Source organism: Nicotiana attenuata, chromosome 3, assembly GCF_001879085.1.
Source record: "Nicotiana attenuata strain UT chromosome 3, NIATTr2, whole genome shotgun sequence".
Classification (NCBI taxonomy): domain Eukaryota; kingdom Viridiplantae; phylum Streptophyta; class Magnoliopsida; order Solanales; family Solanaceae; genus Nicotiana; species Nicotiana attenuata.
Window position 1 is genome coordinate 61298331 of NC_031991.1, and position 11093 is coordinate 61309423.

The 11093-nt window shown below is 40.8% G+C and overlaps 1 protein-coding gene across 1 annotated transcript in view; it reads right to left on the bottom strand.

Moving 5' to 3' along the window:
• The window catches only part of LOC109224425, a 22523-nt gene extending 14476 nt beyond the window's left edge, over positions 1-8047 (bottom strand). Inside the window, exons 1-2 of the mRNA XM_019389005.1 lie at positions 7845-8047; positions 6575-7143 (exon numbers count right to left, since the gene is read on the bottom strand). Coding sequence (XP_019244550.1) covers positions 6575-7143; positions 7845-8047 — 772 coding nt within the window. The remainder of the gene's footprint in view (positions 1-6574; positions 7144-7844) is intronic.

Below are 11093 nucleotides of genomic sequence, written 5' to 3' on the forward strand. Positions count from 1 at the left end.
TTCTTGGACATGCCGGATTCTACCGGAGGTTCATTAAGGACTTCTCCAAAATCGCCAACCCTCTCTGTAAGTTGTTAGAGAAAGATCACCCTTTTGTATTTTCTGATGATTGCAGGGTAGCTTTTGAGGAGTTGAAGCAAAGGCTGGTCACAGCACCCATAATCGTTGCCCCCGACTGGGAGCAACCGTTCGAATTAATGCGTGATGCTAGTGACTACGCGGTGGGGGCAGTGCTAGGCCAGCGGAAGGACAAATTGATGCACCCAATCTACTATGCTAGTAGGACGCTGAGTGGAGCCCAGTTGAACTACACAGTGACAGAAAAGGAGATGCTAGCTGTGGTATTTGCTTTTGACAAGTTCCGGTCCTTTCTGATAGGATCCAAGGTAATCGTATACACTGACCATGCAGCTCTTAGATACTTAATAGAAAAGAAGGACTCTAAGCCACGCCTGATATGTTGGGTGTTGCTATTGCAAGAGTTCGATCTTGAAATTCGTGACCGCAAAGGCACTGAAAATCAAGTCGCTGATCACCTACATGACTTGAAGGAGCTGAAAATGTAGTAGAAATGGAGGAAATTCTGGAAACTTTTCCAGATGAGCAGCTGCTTGTTACCACTCATCAGGAAGCGCCTTGGTATGCAGACTATGCTAATTACCTGGCCAGTGGTATTGTTCCTCACGACCTATCATCGGTCCAGGGGAAGGGATTCTTTCGTGAAAGCCAATGGTATTACTGGGATGAGCCCTATTTGTTTAGAATATTCCTTGATAACATGATCCGGAGATGCGTCCCCGAGATCGAACAATCTTCTGTCTTGCAGGCTTGTCACGCTTCGGCGTATGGCGGTCACTTTGGAGGAATCAGGACAGCAGCTAAGGTGCTAGAGGCCGGATTTTTCTGGCCAACGGTGTTCAAGGATGCTCACTTATGGGTCAAGGGCTGTAATGAATGTCAACGCACCGGGAACATTTCCCGGCGTCACGAGATGCCCATGAACCCAGTTCAAGAGGTGGAAGTGTTTGATGTTTGGGGGATAGATTTCATGGGTCCCTTCGTCAGCTCCTATGGCAATAAATACATTCTTGTTGCCATAGACTATGTGTCCAAGTGGGTGGAAGCTGCAGCATTACCCACCAATGATGCTAAGGTGGTAGTCGGGTTTCTAAAGAAGAAAAAATCACCCGCTTTGGGACACCGTATGCAATTATCAACGACGGAGGCACTCATTTCTGCAACCGGGCCTTCGAGAAGTTGTTGGCTAAATATGATGTGCGCCACAAGGTGGCTACTCCGTACCACCCACAGACCAGTGGACAGGTTGAGGTGTCCAACAGAGAGATCAAGAGCGTATTGACAAAAACTGTAAATGCTACAAGAACTGACTGGTCAAGGAAGCTAGATGCTGCACTATGGGCCTACAGGACAGCTTTCAAGACACCAATTGGTATGTCACCATATAAGTTGGTGTTTGGGAAGGCCTGTCACCTACCTGTAGAACTTGAACATAAAGCATGGTGGGCACTGAAACAGCTGAATTTAGACTTAGAAGCTGCGGGCACGTCGAGAGTCATTGAATTACATGAGCTAGAGGAGTTCCGGTATCTTGCTTTTGAAAGCACAAGGCTATATAAAGAGAGAATGAAGAGGCTTCACGATCAGAACATCATTGAACGAAATTTCAAACCTGGGGACAGGGTATGCTTTATAACTCAAGACTGCGGTTATTCCCGGGTAAGCTAAAGTCAAGGTGGTCTGGACCATTTCGCGTGGTTGAAGTGTTTCCTTCCGGAGCTGTGGAAGTCTCTACTGAAGATGACTCTCGTACATTTAGAGTCAATGGTCAGCGGTTGAAGTTGTATGTGGGCATGAACGAGCCTAAGGAGATGACCGAGCTGCATTTGAATGAACCCCAAAGGTCGAGCGAACCTTAATTTCGCTCACATGAGTCGTGCCGCGACGTTAAATCAGGCGCTACATGGGAGGCAACCCATGACATTGTTGTAATTGTAACCTTTAAAAAAAATGGGCGTTAGAATCAGAGAAGGGCCTCGATCGCGGTTCCACCGTGACCGCGGTGAAACCGCGGTCAGAAGGCCTCGCGGAATATCACTGCTCGCGGTTCTATCGCGACCGCGGCAGAACCGCAGCAGTCACAGACGCGGCCAGGTAAGTAATTTTTTTATTTTTATTTTTTTTCTTTTTTTTTAACACCCTCAAACCCCCCCCCCCCCTTTCTATTTCCCCTCAATAATTCCGCCCTAACCCCCATCCTACTTCTTTTTCTCTCTCTCTTCATCTACAACTCCCCTTCTTTTTCTTCTTCAAACCTCCATTAACAACAACCTTCCTCCCCAAACCTCCATTAACTCACCTCCATTCCTTCACCTCTTCAACTCAAGTAAGTTATCCTTCTCTCTCTCTATTTCTTTCTCTTTTAAGTAGTGTTTGTTAAATTATTATTTTTGCTTAAACCCTAGTAGGAGCAGTGTAGTAATTTGAATTTTTTGCTTTCTTTTATGTTTGCCATTGTTGTAGTTGTTGTAGTTAATGTTTATGAGGTTGTTTGGTGCCAAATTAATTGGGTCTCCATTATTACATAATTGTGAAGTTGTTTTGGTGGTTTGGAGGCCTAAACTAGATTTTTGTGGTGTAGTATGGTATTGGGTCATGTGTTGGCCGAAAATTGTGGTAATATGTTGTATATTTTTGGGGTGTTTAAGCCCAATCTAGGTTTGGGATGTTGTAGTTGATGTGTAGTTGATTGTTGGTATGGTGGTATTTGTTATATGGTGGTGTTGTATGTCATGTGTAACATTGAAAGGAGTAAGTGTGGGGTGTATTATGCCGGAAGTGGTAAGAAAATTATGAGGCTATTTTCGAGGTTGTTATGAATGAATTAAGGGGAAATATTTGGTGTCATTGGGTGGTGAAGTCTGAGTAACCATCTTATTGGCACTAGCTAGGGCATATGTTGATGGTTTGTTTGATTATTTGCAGGTCACATGGCTCCCAAAAGGCAGAGGCGCTCTGGAGGCACATCCCAACGACCTGCTTATGATGAGTCCAGATTCCAATCGGAACTGGCAGAGGACGACTTCAACGCCAAGGCTACAAAAACCTTTATTCATGAGATCCCGATTGATCGGGTAGCCCTCCGAGCCGAAAAAGTGGAGATGTATGAAGAAATACGGAGGCGGGAAATGGAATTCCTATTTACTGACCCTGCACCAGTTAACAAGATGCTGGTTCGTGAATTTTATGCCAACTGCCCATTGAACTTGGGTAGGGAGGTGATTGTTTGGGATATGGTGGTCAGTGCTCAAATTCAAACAATTCGCCGGGTGTTGCGGCTGCCTCCGTTCACCAGTGACGTCGACTATTACCATGACAGGCTGGGGGTGACATGGGAGGTCATGACGGATGTACTTTGCACAGGGGGATAGCCCATTTGGATACGTGACCAAATAACCCTCAACTCTAACTCTTTCACTCACTTGGCCAAGTGTTGGTTGACTGCTATCTGTAGCAGGTTCCTGCCATCCAGCAATACCACGGACGTGAACTTCAATAGGGCACTGTTGACTTGGTGCTTTGTGACAGGGAAGGATTTTGATGCGGCCCGGGTAATTGGAGATGAAATGGTCTTACGGGGATCGCTGCTGACAAAGGGATTCTATTTCCCTTCCTTGGTAACCACATTGTGCTTGATGAGAAACACCCCCACCAATCCTGCAGATGGAGATTTGCCTCCCAGAGCAGCTTTCAAAGCTTCTAGCATCAGAGTGGGCAGGGGTACACACACCACAATTGAGATTGATGATGAGGAGGATGATCCGGTTCCTTTTGCACTGTCTAGGCGGTCTGTTGACAGTGCCGGGCCCTCTCGGCGCCCCCATTCTGGAGCAGACCTATCACACTCACAGTCCTCCCGGCCTATGCTACGCTCCTTGGAGGAAGAGGTCGCGGATCTCCGCACCTCGGTGGATGGTCTACACACGCGGATGGACGCCATGTCACAGAGGCAGGCTCGATCTGAGAGCCGGTTTATGGCTTGGTTACGTGCATTGGGGAGGGCCTGCCATGTAGACCCCAGCACCGTCTCCGACTCGGATTGAGTCTCAGGGAAGCCGTCTCATCCTTTTGCTCTTTACTTTATTGATATGACATGGGGACATGCCATGATTTTAAGTGTGGGGTGGGAGACTTGCTCTAACTGTGTATTGTAATGTATATAGATGTATGTTGTTGTGCTGTAGCATGAGAGTGATGTGTTGTATATATGTGAGTGTGTTATATTAGGAGTAGCTGACTTGGCCCAACGACGGACACTTGTTGACGGGTCTCTTGAGGGTCAAAGTCAGATATATATAAAAAAATAAAAAATAAAAAAAAATAAAACTTGTAGAGGACTCTTCCTGATGACGGACTAGGTGGACAATACTCTTGAGGGAAGTAGTCCATGTAGAATTTTTTTTAATTTTATTTTCTTCTTTTAGGTAGTGTAGTACCTCCCCCTTGGTTTTTCTTTTGACCACGGTTCTTTTCCAAGGGTTTTTCTTGAACCGGGTTAGGTAGATTTTTCTTTTGTAGTTTTAGGATTAGATGGGTGAAGGTCAGAATGTAACCCCAAATGTGCACACTTGCAAAGAAAAGAACTTGAGAGTGGACGTCTAAGCTTGTTTGTGGACTCATAATATATGCCTTAATTTTGCACATCTTGTCTGGCTTGAACACTCGTATGATTGTGTTGATAAACTGATTCGGAATGAGTTACATGCTAAGTGTGTGTGAGTTGTTACTTGCATCCTATGCTTGCATATGATACCTAGAACTGTTTGCAAAGCGAAATAGAAGTCGTTTGGTTTTAGAGATGATTGAGGCATTTCTTTGTGCAACCCTCTATACTTGAGAATCCACCTGTGCATATTACCATAGTTACCCCCTTTGATCCTGAAGCCTGTTCTTTGATAACCCTGTAATGATCTAAATCGCTGTGTTTGAATAAGCTAATTGTTTGAACCTTTACCTCTTAGAAGCACTTGAATCACTAAAGAATATACAAAAGTCAAAGTGTGGGGTGGGAGAGAGTTAGTGAAAAAAAAAAGGGGGAATCAAGAATGAAGGTTCTGGTTGGTGAACTGGCAGTGTACAATAAATCTGGAAAAAAAAAAAGAGAAAAGAAAAGAAAAAGAAGAAGCCAGTTGTACCTAAAGAAAAGTGGGGGTCACAAGTGAAACAAAATGTGGAATAATGATCGGGTTGAACATGAAGGTGAAACAAAAGGAAGTGTGTATTAAAAGTGCTTAGGGAGGTTAGTCACTATATCCAAATATATCCTACCCATCCCTTCGCCTACATTACAACCTATAAAGACCTCTTGATCTTTGACTGAATGGCTCGATTAGTGGAGTATTACACTAGGGGCAAGCTTATGGTGTGTCTGTGTGGCATGTGAATGCTCTTCGCTGAGAGTGAGTGAATTCTTTCTATATATGGTTCCTTGTTGTTGAATTTTATGTGTGTGGAACTTCTCTCAAATTTGGTTTATGTGAGGGCATGTGACTCAGGAAGAAAAAGTGAGTCTTAACGTCTGTTAGAGTAATTAGAGTGAGCACAAGTGTGTCTTGGCATGAGAGTCTGCATTTGAGATATGATTGTGCACCGCTTAGGTCGATCTTTGACAATAGCAGGTGTGACATAAATTGGGGCAATGCATTGAGCAGTTAGGCCTAGAAGTGTGGTTTAGTGTGGTAAATCAGTGAAGTTAACCAAGGTAAATCAGTGAAGTTAACCAATGCATGAATGAAAGATTCTCCAGTATACGTGATGGAAAAATATTTTATGGTATGAATTCTTGCATGGACTATTTTGCCCCAATTTATTGGGTAAATTGGGCCTAGAAGCAGTTAACCAAGCACGGCACCTTGGTTAACTTCACTGATTTACCCATCGAATTCCACAAATTCGTGACTTCATCATCACTCTTCAAACGGTTCAATACAATCCCTCTTTCTCTAAGTAATGCTACATCTTCTGCTGTATCAATTATCCCATTCATTAATTCAGTGTAACGAGTAAAAACCAATGGTCCCGATGCAATACACGCTTCGTATGCAACTAAATTTCTTAAAATAACTTCCGTGTTTATTTCAAGATTGACAGTAGGTAAGTGTAACGCCATCTTTTTACTGTCGTAACTTATGCTTGTGATTCCTCCATTGGTGGCTACAATACTTACCCCTGCTTTAGAAAGTTCACTTACTGAGGCCTGAGGGGATGGTTATTTCCTCCACTAGAGGTGGGTTATTAGAATTTTCATTTTCAGGATTTTCTTGTGAGAAACCTAGATATTTCATGGGCAAAATTAGGATTTTTAACCCTGGAATATTAGAGAGAAGTGTCCAGGGCAGCTTGAACATGAGTTTCATAGGTTTTGAAAATACTATTCTTTTAAGAAGATGTACCGGGCCTTTGTTTAATTTAATAACTATCTTCCAAATTTCATTTAGAAATTGTTTAACGTGACTTGATTTTCCAAAAGAATTCTTTTCTCCTTGATTCAAATCACATTGGTCCTGATCATGATCTTCTGTAATTTCAGAAGTTCCTAATTCCAATTTAGGCACGATCATTTGGTACAAAAAGTCCAACAAATGAGCAGATTCTCTTACTTTAACCTCTGGGAAAATTTCCACCATTTTGAAAGGAGAAAGCTCCTTACATAATCCCACTAACATAGCCATCAGCATGTCGTCTGCCAATTCTAAAGATGAGAACTGAAGTTCCAAAATTTTCCTTAACACGAATAATGGTATTTGATTTTCAAGCATTGCTAAATCTCTAAGTATGGCGTTATGTGCTGATTTTCTCCCAGCAGCATCGACTAAGTGTGACATCCTCGAGGAAGAAACTGTAATTAGAACCTTACCTTCTTTAACGGCGTAGATGTGAAGAAACTCGAGCAAAAATGAGGCGTCCACAGCCATCATCCAGGCCAAAGTTTCCCCACTGAAATTCAAGTACTTATGGTAACATGCACGAATTCTAGACTCCAATTTTAACAGATGTTCAACAAGATTTTGGAATTTGAGATTTTGGAGTTGATTCTGAGTTCTCTTTACAGCTGCAACTTTATACCTGTCGATAACATAATTAATAAATAAAAATATGCACTGTATAGGAATTTAAGCTTTTAAATGAGAAAGTCATAAAATTTATACTATGATATCAGAGCAGAAAGAAATGCTAAATTTGACTCTCAACACCACTCATTGTTTTTAGATGAGATGAACATACAACTCGACAATACCTCTCAATTTCATACAGTTCAGAACGCCAATAATGCTAAGGGCCTAAAGCCACTTCTTGGGCACGTAAGAATCCGGGTCGCTAACCATTAGGGTTTTGGGGACGTTGAAAATGCTAACTGGGACTTCAGTGTTTTCTTCAAGTTCTTCATCAAGTGTTCGACGGATTTCAATTAGGAATTTTTACCTCCTATAGCAAAGGTTGATAACTTATTTATTTTAAATAAATACCCTTTTAAAAAATTATATTCTATAGATACCTTTTGATTTTATAGCCAAATATCTATTTATGGTTACCTCCTACTCTTAAGCCATAAAATACTTTTTGTATTATTTTCTCTCTCATTCTTTCAGATTTTTCTCCACCCTCTCTCTCTCTCAACGCCAGAATTTCTCCGTGGTTATCTCCCCTCTCTCAACAAATGTGTATGCATTAAAGGGAAAAAACAGATACTGATTCTAATCGGAAAACGAAGTTGGATTTGGTTCAAAATCAAGAAACGGAAAAAAAGTTGGAAATTCATAAAAGACCTGCAAAATGAACTCGTACGGACATCCATCCAAACAATGGCGTTGTAAAGAGGTAGCCCTGTGGATTTGTACCACACAACAGTGATCTCTCGCTGATTTGTAAGCCCAATAGCTTTGAGTCCACTATCCACGTTATGTCCATCAGCAGTAGCCTTATCAAGAGCCTTTGCCATACAGATCCTCACACTCTCCACAATCTCCATTGGGTCGTGTTTTCACTACCGGCTTCCGGTGAATGGCGGATTCGCCGGAAATTAGAGTTTGTTCTTGAACAAAGACGGCGGAGTTTGGGGCTGAGCAATTGATTTTCTATTAATATATTTCAATGTATTTTCATGTATTTCATTGTATTCATTGTCTTTTTTTTCATTGTAATTCAATGTATCTCGTTGTATTCCATGTATTTCATTGTATTCATTGTCTTTTTTTCATTGTATTTCAATGTATCCTGCTGTATTATATGTATTTCATTATATTCACTGTCTCGCTATATGCCATGAATGTATTCATATGTTTTTTTTAATTAATATAATTTATGTATTCAGATGTATTGTATAATTTCTCTGAAGATTGCTATGTTTTTGGGGTATTCTTCGGTTGAGAATCTTTTTATAACTGAAAATACAAATTTTGTGTGTTATAATTGAGTTTGTTGAGTTATATTAGGAGTCTATTATGTTAATTGATTCACTTTCCATTTTAAAAACAGTGTAATCCCCTATTTCACGCCGTGAATACAGTCGAATACAGTTGAATACAATAATCTGTCCAGCTGTAATCCCATGTTTCACTCCATGAATACAGTCGAATACACTCGAATACAATAACTGATTAGCTGGACTTTCCTGATTCACGCCTATTTTTGCTACTGTATTCATGAATACAATAACTTAAATACATCAAATACATCTTATAACCACACAAAAGGTATCTATAATCCGTAATATAGCAAATGGTATCTATAGATGACTAATTACTACCACAAAAGATAATGCTTTATGAAAATTTCTCTTTCAATTACCTATCGACTCTCATCAAAGTTTGGGGCCATGACTCGGACTGGAAAAGAGGACATGGTTTAATTTCTCTGTTTTAGAATAAAGAACGGCAGTTTTGGTTTATTGAATGGTGGAGTTAAGAGAAATATGGAGCTATGATTTATGAGTGTTAGGATAATAATTAAGTTGTTTAAATAGTGCAATTTCACCCAACCTTAAAAGAGTAAGATAGAATAAAGTGGTTGTTTGGTCCCCAGCAAAAGGAATTAAGCTTGTTTTTTCCATGTTTTAATGTAGTTTCATGAGATTAAATAATATATATAAACAAATTCCACTATCTCTTTCGCTCAGTTCTCACTCCTTCCTCCTGTTGTGTAGTGGTCAACCTGGTCTTTAGCCCATATTTTAACATTAAAAATGCCATATAGAATGTGAGATGACACTATTTTTGTCTTTTATGTACGATGAATCACATTTTTTTTTGGCTTGAACAGTTAATCACCATCTTCTTGGGAGAGCTTATAAGTCATCATATAGATGTTGACCTGTTTAATTATCAATTTAACTAAAATCTGATTTCTAGTGCAGATTCATTTAACCAAGGCTTTGGTAAGATAGTTGACATAAGATTATCACTACCATTTATTAGTTGTTGACTTTTAAAATAAAATAAAATGAGAGAAGTGCTTGATACGGATGACTACAATGCAAATACTAGCCTCTGAAAGCATGGATACCAAATTATGAAGAAGAAAATCTAGTGAGACTTAGGGCGTGTTTGGGACGAAGGAAAATATTTTTCGGAAAATATTTTTCAATTTTCCCATGTTTGGTTGGCTTAAATGTTTTGAAAAATATTTTCCTTATGAACTCATTTTCCTCCAATTGGAGGAAAATGTTTTCCTTATCAAGAGAAGAAAAAACATTTTCCAAAACTCCTTCTCAACCTTCCCAACCCTCACCAACCCATCTCATCCTCTCTCTCCAAAAAACACTTTTTTTTTTTAAAATTTCCATTTTTCCGTTACCACCCACCCTACTACCCCTCTACCCCACCCCACCCGCAAAAAATATTATTTTTTTATTACAATTTCAAATTTCTGTTTTTTCGTTTTTCTGCACCACCCACCCCCAACTGCCCCCCCTCCCCCCGCNNATTAACCGCAGAAGCGGAAAAACGGTCTGGGTTTAAGTGAACAGTGGTTCACGAATTGGAAAGAGAAGAAAAATATTTTGGACTTCGGCTTAGGCGGTTTCTTGGGCGATTTTGAAGAGAAATCGAAGGGGCTCATCAGGTATGAACTATTGGACTCGGATTATGTTTATATAGTGTAAAATCATGGATTGAACACTGAAATTTAAGGGATTAAATGCTAAAAATGGAGGTTAGGGCTTGAAACTTAAGAGTGCTTAAATTGATAATTTGAGGGGTCAAATGGACTCCGATTCTTGTGAGTTTGATATGTATAGACTCGTGGCGAGATAAGGATCGTTTTGATGTAAAGTTTTCGTAATTTTCGAGAAGTGGGCCCGGGGCTCGGGTTTTGCCAACTTAGTGATTTTTGATATTTCTCGAGTCTTTTCAATTGAGTTATGTTTCTTTGGCACTGGCACATTGTAACGTATTCGTTGTGGTTTTGGCCAGATTCGACGCGCGAGGAGGTTGATTCGAAAGGCAAAGGCATAGCGAGCTAGACTTGTGGCCGGCTTGAGGTGAGTAATAGATGTAGATGATGACCTGAGGGTTTGAAACCCCGGTATATCACATTGTGACGCTATATTGAGGCGAGACACGTACTCTATGACGAGTGCGGGGTCGATTGTGACTGGGGATTGTGACCTAGTCCGTTCCGATTGATGTTCGTACTGTGTTCTTGACTAGGAATTGTTTGGCAATCATCCTACTTGGAATTTATGAACATGTTCGGGGCTTTGTGCCTATCATTTGCATCCTTCAGGGATCCTTATCACTGCTTCCATGATGCTTAGCATATTTCATGATATCAGTCCTGAGTTAGACACTGCCTCGAAATGGTTAGTAAATAAATAAAGGTTTAAACACTTAGCTCTATAATTCTAATAATTGAAACTAAAAATGAACAATTTGACTGTGCCCGAGTGGCTTGCATGCATATATATATCTGGACTGAGTGTGGATCGGGCTGCACGCCGCAGCGAATGCTACGATGATATTGCGCTTGGGCTGTAGGAGCCCCTCCGGAGTCTGAACCCCCACAGTGAGCGCGGGTAC